A 19,442-nucleotide genomic window follows, 5' to 3' on the forward strand; every position below is an offset into this window, starting at 1 on the left:
TCCTCCACGGCAAGGGAGGAGGGGGAGGGCCCCATGAAGGTGGGGAGGAGAGGCAGACATACAGCCTCACCAAGCCCCACACGGCAGGGCAGGACCTCATGGGCAGAGCCCCTTCCTGAGCGGCAAGAGGTCTGTCTGTGCCCCGCATCGGGCACCCCAACCCTGGGACCTGCAGCCAGACGAGGGCCCCAAAACACCTGGCTTTGAAACCAATGGAGTTTATGTGCAGGGGACCCGGGGTCTGTGGGAATCTGAGGCACTCCTGCTGAGGAGCTCGTGCACAGACTCACCCCAGGAACCAGCGCATAGGCAGCAGTTTGAGAGGTGACTGGATTTTGTGCGAAGGAGATTCAGCTGCTAATCCTAAAGCATCTGCCAGCGGGGCAGGGAGTATCTAGGGTTGACCTCGGGGACAAAGGGGCTGGAAAACGCCAGCACTCTCCCTCTCTCTTGGGGCGCAGGTGGACAGGCACAGACATGGCCTCGGGAAAGCTGAGGGTGCACCCCGCTCCACACTCTCCTCCCACATCACTACAAGCACAGGTGTGCCCTGCCCCCAGCGCTCCTCCCCAACCTTGCTAATGCCAGTGGGCAAGTGCAGTCCACACAGGGAACACCTCGACTGCCTGGCTCTGATAACCAGAGGGGCTTGTGCTCCTGGGCACAGGACTGCAACAACTAGAAAGCCAGTTCTGGGCAGGACATCACACCCAGGACACTATGCAGCAGACTGAACCACATCCCCAGTCCACAGGTGAAAAAGGGCCATTTAATTGTCCTGGAGCTTCAACCTGAGGATAGGCTTCAGGTTTGCCACACACCTAAGGGCTACAGAGGTGCTCTCAGGGAAGCAGGCAGGCAGGCACCATTCTTGCACCCTCCCTTGGCCTCACCACTGCTCATTGGTACCTCCCAGCAAGGAGCTTATACACTCGTCTGAAGTCCCGATGCTTGCAACTGTTGCCCAGGAGACACCTCCAGATCTCCCAGTCTGGAGGTCAGCAGGGTCTATGATTGCAGTCCCATAGGACTGTATACATCTGCATACTTGAAAAGCTGCTGCCTGAGTATCTGGCTTCCAATCAGCCTGAATCTGGGTGCTGAGTGAGATCATTCCCTTTGGAACACTGACAGGTCTTGGTGCATCCTCAACAACTGGAGCGTATCAAGAATAAGCCAGGCTACTTAGACAATCACAGAGGTTTGAGAGACAACCAAGAGCTAGGGAAAAGGTGAACGATAAGGCTCATCTCCTATACAAGGTCACTCCTTCAAGACTGGGAGAGGTGGCTCTTTTGCCTATTACATAGAAGCCAACATAGAGAGTCAAGCAAAATGAGGAAACAGAGGAATAGTTTCCAAATGAAAGAATAAGACAAAACCTGAGAAAAAGGCCTTAATGAAACAGAAATAAGTAATCTACCTGATAAAGAGTTCAAACTCATGGTCGTAAAGATGCTCACCCAACTTGGGCGAAGAATGGATGAACATAATGAGAACATCGACAAAAAGATAGAAAATATAAGAAAGTACCAAACAGAAACTGCAGAGCTGAAGAATACAATAAGAGAACTAAAAAATACATTAGAGGGGTTCAATAGCAGACTAGATGAAGTAGAAGAACAAATCACTGACCTGGAAGACAGAGCAGTGGAACTCATTCAAACAGATCAGCAAAAGGAGAAAAGAATTTTAAAAAGTGAAGATAATTTAAGAGACCTATGGGACAACATCAAGTAGAATAACATTTGCATTATAGGGGTCCCAGAAGGAGAAGAGAGAGAGAAACGGGAAGAAAATTTATTTGAAGAAATAATGGCTAAAAACTTCCCTAACCTGGGGAAGGAAACAGACATTGAAGTCCAGGACACACAGAGTTCCAAACAAGATGAACCCAAAGAGATCCACACCAAGATACATTACAATTAAAACGTCAGAAGGGGCTTCCCTGGTGGTGCAGTGGTTGGGAATCTGCCTGCCAATGCAGGGGACATGGGTTCGAGCCCTGGTCTGGGAGGATCCCACATGCCGCGGAGCAACTGGGCCCGTGAGCCACAACTACTGAGCCTGCAAGTCTGGAGCCTGTGCTCCGCAACAAGAGAGGCCGCGATAATGAGAGGCCCGCGCACTGCGATGAAGAGTGGCCCCCGCTCGCCGCAACTAGAGAAAGCCCTCGCACAGAAACGAAGACCCAACACAGCCATAAATAAATAAATAAATAAATAAATAAATAGATAGATAGATAAATAAATAAAATTTAAAATGTCAGAAGTTAAAGAGAGAATCTTAAAAACAGCAAGAAAAAAAAAAAAACTTGTACGTGCAAGGAAACCACCATAAGATTATCAGCTGATTTTTCAACAGAAACTCTGAAAGCCAGAGGGATTGGCATGTTATATTCAAAGTGCTGAAAGGAAAAAACTTCCAACCCAGAATACTCTACCAGGCAAGGCTAGCATTCAGAATTGAAAGACAGATAGTTTTCAAGACAAGCAAAAGTTAAAGGAGTTCATCACCACTAAACCAGCCTTATACGAAATATTAAAGGGTCTTCTTTAAGCTGAAAAGAAAAGGTACTAATAACAAGAAAACATATGAAAATAAAAATCTCTCTGGTGAAAGATGAATATATAGTAAAGGTAGTAGATTAACCACTTATAAAGCTAGTATGAAAGTTAAAAGAAAAAAGTAGTAAAATTAACTACAATAATTAGCTAAGGGATACTCAAAATAAAAAGACATAAAATATGACATCAAAAACATTTAACGTGACAGGGGGGAGTAAAAATGTAGAGTTTTTAAAATGCATTCAAATTTAAGTTGCTACCGGGCTTCTCTGGTAGTGTAGTGGTTAAGAATCCACCTGTCAACACAGGAGACACAGGTTCGAGCCCTGGTCCGGGAAGATCCCACAAGCCGCGGAGCAACTAAGCCCGTGCACCACAGCTACTGAGTCTGCACTCTAGAGCCTGAGAGCCACAACTACTGAAGCCTGCACGCCTAAAGCCTGTGCTCTGAAACGAAAGAAGCCAACACAATGAGAAGCCCACGCACCGCAACAAAGAGTAGCCCCTGCTCGCCACAACTAGAGAAAGCCCACGCGCAACAACAAAGACCCAATGCAGCCAAAAAATAAATAAGTAAATTAAAAAAAGAAAAATTTAAGTTGCTACCAACTTAAAATATACTGCCATATATATATTTGGCAGTATATAATATATATATTTATATATATACTTAATATATATTAGTATATTTTATATATGCTAATATAGTATATATATTTTTATATATACTAATATAGTATATTTTATACATGTTACATATATATATATATAGAGAGAGAGAGAGAGACAGAGAGAGAGAGAGAGCCACTGTTATATGTGAACCTCATAGTAAGCACAAATCAAAAACCTACAGTAAATACACAAAATATAATGAGAAAGGAATATAAACATAATACTAAAGAAATTCATCAAACCACAAGGGAAGAGAAGAAGGAACATAGAGGAATTACAAAACAGCCAGAAAATAATGAACAAAATGGCAATAAGTTCATACTTATTACTTTAAATGTAAATGGACTAAATTCTCCAATTAAAAGACACAGAGTGGCTGAATGGATAAAAAACAAGACTCATCTATGCTTCCTAAAAGAGACTCACTTCAGATCTAAGGACACACACAGACTGAAAGTGAAGGGATAGAAAAAGATTTTCCATGCAAATGGAAATGAAAAGAAAGCCAGTGTAGCTATACTTATATCAGACAAAACAGACTTTAAAACAAAGAATGTAATAAAAGACAAAGAATGTCATTACATAATGATTAAGGGGTCAGTCCATCAAGAGGATGTAACATTTGTAAACATTTATGCACCTAACATAGAAGCACCTAAATATATAAAGCGAATATTAACACATCTAAAGGGAGAAATTGACAGCAATACAATAATAGTAGGGGTCTTTAATATCCCACTTACATCATTGGATAGATCATCCAGACAGAAAATCAAGAAAATATCAGCCTCAAATAACCTGTTAGACTAGATGGCCACATGTATATATGTGTGTGTGTGTGTGTGTGTGTGTGTGTGTGTGTGTGTATATATGAAACATTCCAGCCAAAAAGCAGCAGCAGCAGAATGCACATTCTTCTCAAGTTTACATGGAACATTCTCCAGGACAGATCACATGTTAGGCCACAAAACAAGTCAATAAATTTAAGAAGATTGAAATTATATCAAGCATCTTTTCCAATCACAATGGTATGACACTAGAAATCAAGAAGAAAACTGGAAAAATCACAAATATGTGGAGATTAAACAACATGCTACTGAACAACCAATGGGTCAATGAAGAAATCATAAGGAAAATCAAAAATACCTTGAAACAAATGAAAATGGAAATACAACCACCCTAACCTACAGAATGCAGCAAAAGCAGTTCTAAGCAGGAAGTTCAAAACAATACAGACCTACCTCAAGAAACAAGAAATTTTTCAAATAAATAATCTAACTTAACACCTAAAAGAGCTAGAAAAAAGAAGAAGAAATGAAGCCCGAAGTTAGCAGAAGGAAGTAAATAATAAAGATGAGAATGGAAATAAATGAAATAGAGACTGAAAAACAATAGAAAAGATCAATAAAACTAAGAGCTGGTTCTTTGAAAGGATAAACAAAATTGACAAACCTTTAGCTAGACTCACCAAGAAAAAAAGAGAGAAGGCTCAAATAAATAAAAGCAGAAATGAAAAGAGGAGAATGATACCATAGAAATACAAAGGATCATAAAAGACTACTATGAACAATTATACACCAAAAAACTGGATAACATAAAAGAAACGGTTAACTTCCTAGAAACATACAATCTTCTAAGATTGACCCATGAAGAAATAGAAAATCTGAATAGACCAATTACTAGAAAGGAGATTGAGTCAGTAATCAAAAACCTCCCAACAAACGTAAGTCCAGGACAACACAGCTTCACTGATGAATTCTACCAAACATTCAAAGAAGATATAATACATATCCATCTCAAACTCTTCCAAAAAACTGAAGAGGGGGGAACATTTCCAAACTTCATTTGTAAGAATAGCATTACTCTGATACCAAAACCAGAAAAGACACCACAAAAAAATAAAACTACAGGCCAATATCCCTGATGAACACAGATGCAAAAATTCTCAACAAAATATTAGCAAACGAAATTCAACGATACATTAAAAAGATCATACACCATGATCAAGCAGGATTTATCCCAGGGATACAATATTCACAAATCAATGTGATATACCACATTGACAAAATGAAGGATAAAAATCATAGGATCATCTCAATTGACATTTGACAAAATTCAACATCCATTTACGATAAAAACTCTCAACAAAGTAAGTATAGAGTGAGTACCTCAACATAATAAGGGCCGTATATGACAACCCCACAGCTAACATCATACTCACTGATGAAAAGCTGAAAGTTTCTCCTCTAAGATCAGGAACAAGACAAGGATGCCCACTCTTGCCACTTTTATTCAACTTAGTATTGGTAGTCCTAATCATGGTAATTAGGCGAGAAAAAGAAATAAAAGGCATCCAAATAGGAAAGGAAGAAGTAAAACCATCACTATTTGCAGATGACACGATTCTACATATAGAAAACGTTAAAAGACTCCAGCAAAAAACTCTTAGAACTAATGAATGAATTCAGTAAAGTTGCAGGATATAAAATCAATATACAGAATATTGATTGGGTTTCTGTACACTAATAACAAACTATCAGAAAGGGAAATCAGCAAAGCAATCCCATTTACAATTGCATCAAAAAGAAAAATACCCAGGAGTAAATTTAACCAAGGAAGTGAACCACCTGTATACTGAAAACTGTAAGACACTGATGGAAGAAATTTAAAAAGACACAAATAAATGAACAGATATTCCATGGTCATGGACTGGAAGAATTAATATTGTTAAAATGCCCATACTACCCAAAGCAATCTACAGATTCAATGCAATCTCTATCAAAATTTCAATGGTATTTTTCACATAATTAGAACAAATAATTATAAAATTTGTATGGAACCACAAAAGACCCTAAATAACCAAAGCAATCTTGAGAAAGAAGAACAAAGCTGGAGATATCACACTCCCTGATTTCAAACTATATTACAAAGCTATAGTAATCAAAACGGTATGGTATTGGCATAAAAACACATAGATCAATATAACAGATTACAGAGCCCAGAAATAAACCCACACATATATGGTCAATTAATTTGTGACAAAGGAAGCAAAAATATACAAAGTGGACAGGACAGCCTCTTCAATAAACGGTGTTGGCAAAACTGGACAACCACATGCAAAAGAATGAAACTGGACCACTGTCTTACATCATATACAAAAATTAACTCAAAATGGATTAAAGACTTGAACGTAAAACCAAAAACCATAGAATACCTAGGCAGTAAGCTCCTTGACATTGTTCTTAGCAATATTTTTTGGAATCTGACTCCAGAGGCAATGGCAACAAAAGAAAAAATAAACAAATGAACTACATCAAACTAAAAAGTTCCTGGGGGCTTCCCTGGTGGTGCAGTGGTTAAGAATCTGCCTGCCAATGCAGGGGACATGGGTTTGAGCCCTGGTCCAGGAAGATCCCACATGCTGTGGAGCAATTAAGCCCATGTGCCACAACTACTGAGCCTGCGCTCTAGAGCCCATGAGCCATAACTACTGAAGCCCATGTGCCTAGAGCCCGTGCTCCACAACAGAGAAGCCACAACAATGAGAGGCCTGCACACTGCAACGAAGAGTAGTCCCCAGTTGCCACAGCTACAGAAAGCCCACGCACAGCAACGAAGACCCAACACAGTCAAAAATAAATAAATAAAATAAATAAATAAATTTTTAAAATAAATAAATAAATAAAAAGCTCCTGTACAGCAAAGGAAACCATCAACAGAACAAAAAGCCAACCTACTGAATGGAAGAAGATACAGTAGTCCCCCCTTGTCTGTGGTTTTGCTTTTTGAGGTTTCAGTTACCTAAAGTCAACTACAGTCCAAAAATAGTAAATGGAAAATTCCAGAAAAAACCAATTCATATAGCAAGCTTTAAAATGCACTAAGTAGCATGATGAAATCTCACCCTGTCCCACCCTGCCCCACCCTGTCCCGCCTGGGACATGAGTCATCCCTTTGTCCGGTGTATTGTTACTGTATATACCACCCACCCATTAGTATAGGAGAAAACACAGTATATACAGGGTTCAGTACTATCCATAGTTTCAGGCATCCATTGGCAGTCTTGGAACACATCCCCTGTGGATAAGGGGGCACTACTGTATTTGCAAATCATATAATCAATAAGGGGCTAATATCCAAAATATATAAAGAACTCATACAACTCAATAACAAAAAACAACAATCTGATTAAAAAATGGGCAGAGGAGCTGAACAGACATTTTTCCAAAGAAGACATACAGATGGCCAACAGGCACACTAAAAGATGCTCAACATCAGTAATAATCAAGGAGATGTTAATCAAAACCACAATGAAATATCATCTCACACCTGTCAGAATGGCTACTATCAATAAGACAAGAAATAACAAGTTTTGGTTGTAGAAAGAAAGGAACCCTCATCATACACTGTTGGTGGGAATGTAAATTACTGCAGCTACCATGGAAAACAGTATGGAGGTCCCTCAAAAAATTAAAAATAGAACCACCATATGACCCAGATATTCCACTTCTGGGTATTTATCCAAAGAAAACAAAAACAAATTCAAAAAGACATACACACCCCTATGTTCATCACAGCATTATTTACAATAGCCAAGATATGGAAACAACCTAAATGTCCATCAATGGATGAATGGATAAATAAGATGTGGTATATATACACAATGGAATACTATTCAGCCATAAAAAAGAGAGAAATCTTGTCAATTTCAACAACACGGATGGACCCTGAGGGTATTATGCTAAGTGAAATAAGTCAGTCAGAGAAAGACCAATACTGTATGATTTCACTTATATATGGAATCTGAAAATCAAAACAAACGAACAAATGAAACAAAACAAAACTCATAGATACAGAGAACAGATTGGTGGTTATCACAGGGGAAGAGAATTAAGGGAGGAGGCAAAAAGGGTGAAGGGGGTCAACTGTATGGTGACAGATGGTAACTAGACTTCTTGTGGGGATCACTTTGTAGTGTATACATATATCAGATTATTATGTTGCATACCTGAAACTAATATATTAATATTATATCAATAAATACATATATAGAAAAATTGAATTAAAAAAACTCACATAAACTCATTACCCTTCAATAACTATTACTAGCATTGTAGTTTACATATATTTTTAACATACAATAAAGAAATATATTCTAATTTTAAAATTTCAGACAGTACATAAATATCATGAGTAAAAACTAACCATACTTCACATCTCTGCTGCCACTTCCCTGCCCAGAGGTGGCCACTGATACCAGTTTGGTACGTGTTCTGCCAGACCTATTTTCAATGCTTTTATGTGCATATGTATGTACAGAAATACACAGGGTGGGGCTTTTTCAAAACATAAATAATATTGTATGTATTATTTTGTATCTTGCTTTTTTGTCTTAACAATGTAAGATCCATATTTCTGAAGATCTTATCTCTAAGTTCAAATAGTTCTACCTCTTATAAAGAAAATCAAAGAGAAATTTTCTCCATTATGGATACATCACAATATACCTACCTACTCCCTGAGTAACAGACATTTGGGTTTTCTAATTTTTTGCTATTACAAACAATTCTGCAATGAACCACCTCATATGCACCTCCGTGGGCACATAAGCATGGATTTCTCTTGAATGGGCATCTAAAAGAAGAACTGCTGGATCAAAAAGGATGGGTTTACTTTAACTCTGGATAGAAACCACCCTCCAGACAACCTTTATCGATTTTTTCTCCTAGGGTCTTATCTTTGGCTTTTTCCTTTGTTTAAATCATGAGATATACCATACACCTGGTAGAATGTATAAAACACATTACATGTTTTACAGAACAACTATAAAGCCAATGCCAATGCAATCACCTCTATGTTCAAGAAAAAGGCCACTGCCGGTACCCCAAAGCTCTCACATGCCCCTCCAAGCACACGCAGCAGGATCCCAGGTACCCCACTCTGCAGCCTCTCCCCAGGTATGCAACCCCCAGCAAGCCTTCTAACTTTGGCTGTTCAGATTCTTTCTGTCTTATTTCTTTTGCTCAATCATGTGACTGTGAGAATCATCCATGTCATTATGTATAGCTGTAGCTTGTTCACTTTTAATACTGCATACTATTTCATCCCATGACTGTACCATAACGTAGGTGTCCACTTTACTGTTGGTGGACATTCAGGTTACTTCCAGTTTTGGGGCTATTACCACGTCACCACAAATATCCTTATAAATATATGTGGGGGGCACACACAGAAGAGGTTCTAGGATATATATCTGGGAGTAAAACTGATAGGCCAGAGGGTATGCACACTGTCACTTTTACTAGAAAATGCCAAACTGTTTCCAAAGTGGATATACCAATTGATAGTGGTGTGAACGTTCTCTAGTCTTTTTTTTTTTTTTGGCCTTGCCGTGCAGCTTGTGGCATCTTACTTCCCCAACCGACCAGGGATCAAAGCCATGCTCTCGGCAGTGAAAGCTCAGAGTCCTAACCACTGGATTGTCAGGAAAGTCCCCTAGTCTCTTCTCCTTGTGCTTACATGCACAGCGGGTTTTTTTTAAATGGACTCATACTGCATATATTATTTTATAACCATTCTTCACACTCAATATGCTGAGAATATATGTATGTCATTAAATATTTTTTATAATATTTTAATGGCTGTATATAACTATACGGATGTACAAAAACAGTTTAATCAAAATTTCTAGAGTTTCACATTTATTTTTCTTTTTAATGTTTTGCATTTATAAACAATGCTGGGATGAACATTCATGGAGTTACACTCAAGGTTATTTTATTAGCATAATTATCTAGCAGTAGAATATCCAATCTAAAAGGTATGCACATCTCTAAGGTCTTTGATCTTATGTCAAATAGCCCTTCAGAAATTCAAACTGTACAATTTAAACTGTTTTCCTCCATCTTGCCAATATTAAGCATAAACACTTAAAAAATATATGCATGGGGCTTCCCTGGTGGCGCAGTGGTTAAGAATCCGCCTGCCAATGCAGGGGACACAGGTTCAAGCCCTGGTCTGGGAAGATCCCACATGCCACAGGGCAACTAAGCCCGTGTGCCACAACTACGGAGCCTGTGCTCTAGGGCCTGTGTGCCACAACTACTGAGCCTGTGTGCCACAGCTACTGAAGCCCGTGTGCCTAGAGCCCATGCTCCACAACAAGAGAAGCCACCGCAATGGGAAGCCCGCGCACCGCAAAGAAGAGTAGCTCCCGCTCGCCACAACTAGAGAAAGCCCGCGTGCAGCAACAAAGACCCAACACAGCCAAAATAAATAAATAAATTAATTAATTAATTAAATTTATTTTAAAAATAAATAAAAATAAAATAAAATAAAATATACGCATGTATATATAGTCAATTTGATAGGTTGTAAAATGATCCATCCTACTTTCATTTGCAGCTCTTTGAGGATTACTAAAGTTAAAACATTTCTTTATGTTTTAGCTTATCTGAATGCCTTCATGTTGTTTACTTATTTTTCCGTGGGTGTTCATCTTTTTCTTACTGACTTGTAAGAACTTTTATAAAATGAGGATATTAACCATCATCTATCATATATGTTCCTATTTTTTTCCAGTTTATCATTTATCTTTCAATTTCCTTTACAGTTTCTTTTTTTTTTTAATATTTATTTATTTATTTGGCTGCACCGGGTCTTAGTTGCGGCACGCGGGATCTTAGTTGCAGCATGCGGGCTCTTTAGTTGTGGCATGTGGGATCTAGTTCCCTGACCAGGGATCAAACCCGGGCCCCCTGCATTGGGAGCGTGGAGTCTTAGCCACTGGACCACCAGGAAAGTCCCCTCCTTTACAGTTTCTATCTTTCATTTCAAAAAAGTCTTCCCTTCCCTATCATGAAGATTATTAATAGTCACTCATAGTTTAGCTTAGCAGGTTTCACATTTTAAATCTGAATTTTAAATAGAATTTTTTTTTCAAAAATTATGTAAGTACCATTAATATTTATAATCCTATGAAGCTTATGGAGATTTTATTTGTATTACTTTTGCAAACAGTTTATGGAAATTTGACAACTATGCCTATTCTCTGTGGGATAAAAATCTTGACATATTGATTCAATCAAATGTGCTGATTATATGGAACAATTCCTCTTTTCTTCTCGTTAATTTTCCTTTTTGATCTGTCAAAGCCTAAACGAGAGGTACAAGATTTTCTCAGTACTAATGTGGTTTTGTCATTATACGTCTGCCAGCTTCTTCTTTATATACTTCAGTGCTGTGTTACTGGCCACAAAAGGGTACCTGACTACTACAGGTTCACCGTGGAATCCACCTGTTATTGACATAAAGAATCATTTAGTCTCATTTATTATCTTTTGATTTGATTCAACTTCTTTAATAGTGATGCAGTCATCTTGTTTTCTTTTTATTTGAATTTACATGAGATGCCTTTTAGCCACCCTTTATTTTTAACCTTTCGATGTGATTTTATTTTCAGTGTGGTACCTTCTCTTGAGCTGCTGAATCCTTTATATACCAAGTGATTTTTTTTCTGTCTATTCAGTATTACAGAGGGAGGCCTATAATGCCCAATGTTAGGGATAAGATGATTTTGGATCAGAGAGTATGTGGTCCCTGTTCAAACCTGTCAGGCCCAGACAATGAGAAAAAGGAAAAGTGTTAACGTATTGTATTTTTTTACCTTGCCAGTTTAGAGACCCACGAGCCTTGGGGAGTTGGAAGCTCACTACAGCCAGAGGCATTTGGACAGAAGTGTTAACCTCTACCCTGAAGAGTTTATTATTGTCTTGACAAGAAAAACTCTTCTTATGAGGTGCCACTTTACTTGACAGGTGGCCCACACAGAGGGGGAGCAGAGAGAGAGAAAACACCTGGTGGGCCCCTTGCCCTGTGACCTCCCTTCTATCACCAATGAACGCCTACGACCCCAGGCCCACCTGCCACCACCTCCCAACTGACGGCACTGGGGGAGTTCCCCAGGGATGCCCTGCATACAGTGAGCCCTCCCTAATCCACTCTGTCCCGCAGAAGTCCCTCAGAGGGTGCAAAAAGAGAACCCCAATCTTTCTCAGCCACGACTGTACACTTTGACAACTATTTCAGTGCGAGTGTGGAGGACGGGTATGATGAGGGTAAGGTGTTACAAGGGGCATGCGATCACATCCAAGCCCGCCGCTCTCTTTCCTGCAGGTCTCTCTTACCTTGCTCAGGAGGAAACGGCAGCTTTCCAGCGTGCAAAGCCAGCTCTAGGGCTGAGTCCTCCTGAGTCACGAATGGCTCAAGGTTCAAGGGGAGGGACATGATATACTGCCCGATCTGAAACAAAAGAAAGCACTGTCAGCCCAACGTTGACACATGCGGCGGTAATTATTTCATGCAGTACATTTATGTGAAGGCAAATGGTGGACAGACAAAACTGCAAGACCCTGCAGCAGCTCCAGTGATCTTTCCAGTGTGTGGTAACACTGGTGAGGCAACATCTGAAAAAAAGTCACCGGTAGTTTGCACATAGATCATAGATTCATCCTTCTCACTCATGGCCTCAGTATTTTTGGAATGCATTCAGTGCGAGCTCTACCTCAAATGAGTAATGGATACTGGAGTGCTTTGCACAATTTAAAGCACTTGTGTAAATATAAGTTATTATTACTGTTCATAGATGAAAAACCAGTAAGATGCTAATGTCAACAAGTGCATGGTCAAGCAAGAATTTCAATCCTGTCTTCTGGATTTGGATCTGGGTCTCTTCCTTCTAAGTGATTTAACCAGGCGAAGGAAGGAATTTTGTTGGGGAAAAAAGCAGTTTATAATTATAAATTAATTTGGAGGGAAAACTGTATATTTTCATAATACAAACTCTAGAAAATAAACCTTCTTGGTTGGTGAGGAATCGCAAAGGCAGGGTTACAAGACATTTGGGATGAGCCCATGGGTAATTCAGGATTTGTCATGTGTTTGTCAGATACACAGACTGTCATCATGGATACATTTTAGACACCTATTTCTATTACAACTCACAACTGTTTAGTATTTTAAGGTAAGTATATGTGTCATTTCAAAATGAGGCTGATTTTCAGGTTATGACAACGTAATATATATTTTCTTAAAAAGGTACTGGAGCCTGTTGTTGATTTTTTTGGCTCCATATTGATTTCACACATTCATTCCAACTTAGAGTTGATACTGATTCTGCAAGCTAAAAGTCCAAGGACTATTAGAGAAAGATCTTCTCGATCTGGCCTTACATACGCCTATATGGCAGCAGGTGTCCAGAAGTTAAGACAGACTCCCAAAATCTACCAGCCCAGAGAACTACAGGATGATTACACCTTCATCTCCAAACACTTAATGTGGCCCATCGTGCTAACGAAAAATTGTGTTTAGTCTCCCTTTAAAGCGGTATGTACATAGATGGTAAAATGAAAAAAATCAGGGCTTCCCTGGTGGCGCAGTGGTTAAGAGTCTGCCTGCCAATGCAGGGGATGCGGGTTCGCGCCCTGGTCTGGGAAGATTCCATATGCCGCGGAGCAACTAGGCCCGTGAGCCACAACTACTGAGCCTGCGCGTCTGGAGCCTGTGCCCCGCAACAAGAGAGGCCGCGATGGTGAAAGCCCATGCACCGCAATGAAGAGTGGCCCCACTTGCCGCAACTAGAGAAAGCCCTCGCACAGAAATGAAGACCCAACACAGCCATAAATAAATAAATAAATAAAATGCTGGCTTAACTCCTAGAGAGTTTCATTAAAAAAAAAAAAAAATCAGCACCTTTTCCTTTCATTTACTTAGTAAGTGAAACACTCAAACTAGACAAGTGGTCACTTATGTCACTAATAACCACAACCACTGTACATTTCAGCTTGAAATGGCAACAAATTCATCATTTTTCCCCAAGGCTGGAGGAAGAGAAGGATGCTGACTTCTGGGGTTAGAATTTCTCTGTTGTAATTCCACTCAGCAAGCACTTCCTGAATACCTACTATGTGCAGAGACCACAGGCATATTCCTGTATTTGGTATCCCTTTCATCCGTAGCCATAACCTCTTGGCTAAATCCACAAGCCCAGTTTTACTTGAAATAAAGAATCATCATCAATATGCCTTGCATCTATGTTGTTTTATTTCTTCAAAGGATTTTCTCCTATTTCATCCCCTTATAATGCTCACACAGTCCTGCGTGGGTGAGGGCATTCACCAGCAAGGCAAAGCGTCGGTTAGGTGCAAATTTTCAATAATCTGACATCTCAAACTTGAATGAATCGGCCTTAGACTGTGGGGATTGTTGTGGTTTCTAGAGAGATTCCACAATGCCAAGTTTTTCTTGGGAGTTCTGTCTATGTTTATTTCTTGGAAATCAGTGTGGGAAGGGATGCTCACCATCACACCTGTAGATGTTTGTCTACTATTCTCCCATATTCAATAAATACTCCTTGATATCCTGGCTGGGTAAGCGCAGTGACTCAGGAAAAGTGAACAGCTCTGTGGTCAGAAGGACCTGGGTTTGAGTTTTGGCTCTACCACTGTGTGACGTTGGGCAACTTCCTTAATCTGTCGGGGCCTTGGTTTCGCCATCTCGGAAATGAGGGTGATCTCATACTTACTTCAGAGGGCTGTGGCAAAGATGAAACTAATACTGCGTGAGACACACATAAAGCACCGGGCATCCTAACAGAGCGACTGCTGAATGAGTGGCTTCCCTGCCCCACTCCCATCCCCCAGAGCCTTGGTGCTTCTGACCACAAAACACGGCTGCCGCCAACCGGCTCACAAAGTTGTTGATTCGCTCTATACTGCACACTATCTCACGGCACCGATAAGAGCCTAGCACTGCCCCTGCACACAGTACATACTCAGTAGATATTCACTTCCTGAGCTGAGGTCATCAGAAGATGACCTCATGAGGACGATGCCTACCTGGGGGCGGACGAGCGGCAGCCGGTGGGAAAGAGCCCTGGCCTGCGAACGCCCCCTCGCCTTCCTTACTCCTCTGTGTTTAAAATCAACTCGATAGCCTCTCGAGTTCCTTCTGCGCAACATCGTTTCTGGAATCAATTTCGATTGCAATACACATGTCTCAATTCTAAAAATAAGATTATTCTCATTGGTTGTAAAGATCAACCAACATTTTTAGTTCCGTCCAGGGTATTGAATAATGCCCTGAAAAACAGAGGAAAACAACTGCCGTTTTGGACTTGCTCAGTGAACAGAGAGAGGAAAGCCATCCTCCTTGCTACCCACCAGTGGGATCACACACACTTCCTCTAACTGTACAATATTTACTTCTAAAATTCCTTTGCAGGGGCCTCCCTGGTGGTCCAGTGGGTAAGACTCCACGCTCCCAATGCAGGGGGCCCGGGTTCGATCCCTGGTCAGGGAACTAGATTCCGCATGCATGCTGCAACTAAGAGTTCGCATGCCGCAACTAAGGAGCCCGCATGCCGCAACTAAGAGCCCACATGTCACAACTAAAGATCCCGCATGCTGTAACAAAGATCCCGCATGCCGCAACTAAGGCCCAGCGCAGCCAAAATAAATAAATAAATATTTTTAAAAATAAAATAAAATTCCTTCGTATCTATTACAACAGTCATAACTTACACAGGGGTGGATTCTAAAGTGAGAGCTCAAGGCAGAAATCACCTATCTCAAAATCACCCCTGAAAACTGCAGAACTCCCCCATAGTGTGAGGAAGACACAGTTGGGGTCTATCGTTCCTGTACAGCACTTCCTATGCTCACTGACATTCAAGAGCAATGGAGCTGGACTCACACCCTGATGCCCTCAGGCACTGGCCACACCTCACATTGAGAGGGATCGGGGAGGGGCGGGAATGTGTTAGGCTTTGAAATCAGCATGTGTTTCATCAGCTGATTTAAGGAAATCAACCGCATTTCCTTAAAGTCCTGGATATGGATGGGGACTATCCAAAAGCAAAGGTCCAGACAGAACTGATGCAGCAAGGACCACTTTACCCAGAAGGGCCAGACAAGACAAGGTCTCAGATGCCGTGACCGGCGCAGAGAAAAGCGCACAGAGGCTCTTACGTTGCTGATGTACTCGAGAGGAGTGAGACTGAAGGTGGGCAGGTCATCGGTCAGGGTTTCTCCAATGCCGGCGGTGTTCCAGCTCTAAGGGAGGAAGGAGAGGAAACAGTCAATGTCACAGCACCCAGGCAGCACGCGAAAGCACCACGTGCTGGAAACTACATGAAGAACGCAGCATCACCACAGGCACTATCTCTGCTCAGAGCTGGCCTTGGGAATCATCACCACGTGGCACACCAGGGATTTCTCTTCTTTAAGGCATCACCTTGAAGCCCGCCACAGAGAAAGTAATCCTCTCTCTCGCTGCATCCCTTCAGATCCATAAAGCAGGAAATCCCACCTTCTCCACTCAACTATTCGATGGGAACCGATCCCTTCTGTGTTTACCCGCTCAGAACGTGAAAGGAAGAGTTGGATATTCTTGTTCTGAATTTCTCTACAGGGTGAGGGCAACCGGTTAACAGCTGCTGGCACAGGTAGCCTCACTAACTCCCAGGTCATCAGCCAGCCCTCTGAAGAGACCAGGACCCCCTAAAATCCTCCACAGAGACCATATGTGAATCGGAAGCCCTGTCTGGTTGCCGGAATACCCAAACCACATTCACCAACACTGCTTTACTAAGTTAAAGGTGCTGCTTTTATTCCACCTGCTTTCTGGATCTATGTCTCATGTGATTCAGAACTCAAAGGGAAAGGGAAGAGAAGGAGCCTCCAAACCCCACCAACAGCCCCTTTGTCCTTTTCAGGACCCCCAGTCTGGAGACCTGCAGCACCAACACGTCTTCTTTCATCATTCAATGGGACTATGACGTCACTGTGGGAGCCTTCCCGGCCTCCCCTACAGAGTTAGGCCAATTACCAGCACACATGTGGTTAATTATCAGCATGGCACAGCTTTCCACAGAAATCTAGTTGCTGAATTCTTACCTGAGTCACCCTAAGGCCAGCCTGGAAAACAAGGCCCTTTCTGGCTGGACTCCTGGAGTGACTCCTGAGGTCACGTGGTAGCTGCTCTCTGCAGCCACCTGTTGCCCGATCTGGTTGCTTGATCCTTTAAGGAGCTTTCCGGGAATGTCATGACCGTGTCCACCCCTGGGATCCCGGCCCAGGCCAAGCCTCAGCCGTCCTCCCCACACTCTCTAGCACCAACTCGACTCTAATTTTCCTGCTCTAGACAAAGCCTTTTCTTCCCCACCCCTGCCCCTATAGTTTTCTAAACTCCTTGCTGTTTTTGTTTTATATATGTATTTATTTATTTGTTTTTATTTTTGGCTGTGTTGGGTCTTTGTTGCTGTGTGCAGGCTCCTCATTGCAGTGGCTTCTCTTGTTGCAGAGCACGGGCTCTAGGTGCATGCACTTCAGTAGTTGTGGCATGCGGGCTCAGTAGTTGTGGCTCGTGGGCTCTAGAGCACAGCCTCAGTAGTTGTGGTGCACAGGCTCAGTGGCATGTGGGATCTTCCCGGACCAAGGATCGAACCCGAGTCCCCTGCATCAGCAGGAGGCTTCTTAACCACTGCACCACCAGGGAAGCCCTCCTTGCTGTTTTCTGAGAATCCTCTTTTGTTTCAAAATTTCCTACTTTTTTTTTCAGTTAACTCCCACCCCAGGGGAAGGAACACGCCGATCATGCACGTGCACCGAGTGCCCATGCTGCATAGCACCCTGTGCCAGGCTTTGTAGGGAGGAGACAAAGAATTGGCAATCTTGGTTCTTGCTCTCCTTGGGGAACCAAGACCCCTGACACATGCCCACCCTATACCCCCTACACCTACACACACACGCACACACACACACACACGCACAGGCTTCCACTTCAAGAGTTCTCAGTGGCAGAAGTTCTCAGTCAGGTTTTATACAAGAGTTCAGAGGAGCAAGAGCCTAGGGTGGCTAGAGAAGGGGCCGGCCACAGGATGCATGAGGTGCAGAGAGGGAAGGCTAGAAAGAGAATGCACAGCTGTGAACACCAGGCTAAGAAAAGGGAAAATGACGGGGCTTCCCTGGTGGTGCAGTGGTTAAAAATCCGCCTGCCAATGCAGGGGACACAGGTTCGAGCCCTGGTCCAGGAAGATCCCACATGCCGCAGAGCAACTAAGCCCTCGTGCCACAACTCCTGAAGCCCGGGCACCAAGAGCCTGTGCTCTGCATCAAGAGAAGCCGCCGCAATGAGAAGCCCACGCACTGCAACGAAGAGTAGCCCCCGCTCATCGCAACTAGAGAAAGCCCGCGCACAGCAACAAAGACCCGACACAACCAAAAATAAATAAATAGATTAAATTAATTTAAAAAAAAAAAAGAAAAGGGAAAATGAAAGAGAGAGAGAGAAGAGGGAGGGAAGGAGAGAGGGAGGGAGGGAGAGAAAGAGAGAGAGATGGAAAGGTAACCTGTAGAGTTCAAAAGGGACGTAAAAGACACATCACACATCCACCAATCCCAACGTGCAGAACTAATCTGGATCCTGATTCAAACAGTTAAATCATGACACTTATAAGACAACTGGAAATTTGAACACTGATGATATTAAGGAATTATTTTTAATTGTATTTTTAAGGGTGATTATGGTATTGTGATTATTTTTAGAGTTCTTATTTTAGATAAGGGGTATATATGAAACAGAACGGCCAGGAGTTGATCATTGATGAAACAGGGTGAGGAGGACACAGAGTTTATTACACTCTTCCCTCTACTCGTGCATATGTATGAAAATTTCCAGAGTAAAAAGTTTTTAAAAATAGATTATCACACTGACTATGGGGAGCCAAGTAAGGGATCTGAATGCGGAGAGACAAAATCAGAGCGATGCTTTAGGAAGATTAATGCAGCAACTCTGAGAAGGATTGTGGGCGGAGAGGAAGATGAAAGGCAACAAAGGCAAACAATTCAGAGATGACGAGATCCCAAACCAGGGCAGTGGCCATGGAAACAGACAGAGACAGATTTAAAAAGAAGGAACAATACAACCTGGTGGTGAAGTCCTGGCACAGAGGGGCACAGGGAGGGAGCAGAGGTGGTGAGGGTCAGTGAGGCAGAGAAGGGGAGGCCAGGAGCAAGGGCTGAGTTGTGGGGAAAGAGCACATCACCGGAGCGCATCTAAAGGACCAGCACCGTGGGCTGCAGGCCCTGGGAAGGCTTCACAGAGGAGGCTGGGGGAGAGAAGTCAGAGGGTGATCGGGCGGAGGGC

At 42.0% G+C, this 19,442-nt stretch overlaps 1 protein-coding gene across 2 annotated transcripts in view; it reads right to left on the bottom strand.

Annotated features, from left to right (window-relative positions):
• Positions 1-19,442, bottom strand: part of COG7 (component of oligomeric golgi complex 7) — a 78,706-nt gene that overhangs the window by 7,121 nt on the left and 52,143 nt on the right. For both annotated transcript variants that reach the window (XM_059896133.1, XM_059896132.1), the window contains 2 exons: positions 16,265-16,348; positions 12,425-12,539 (listed from right to left, as the gene is read on the bottom strand). In XM_059896133.1, coding sequence (XP_059752116.1) covers positions 12,425-12,539; positions 16,265-16,348 — 199 coding nt within the window. The remainder of the gene's footprint in view (positions 1-12,424; positions 12,540-16,264; positions 16,349-19,442) is intronic.

This window comes from Balaenoptera ricei, chromosome 15 (assembly GCF_028023285.1).
Source record: "Balaenoptera ricei isolate mBalRic1 chromosome 15, mBalRic1.hap2, whole genome shotgun sequence".
In the NCBI taxonomy this organism is placed as follows: Eukaryota; Metazoa; Chordata; class Mammalia; order Artiodactyla; family Balaenopteridae; genus Balaenoptera; species Balaenoptera ricei.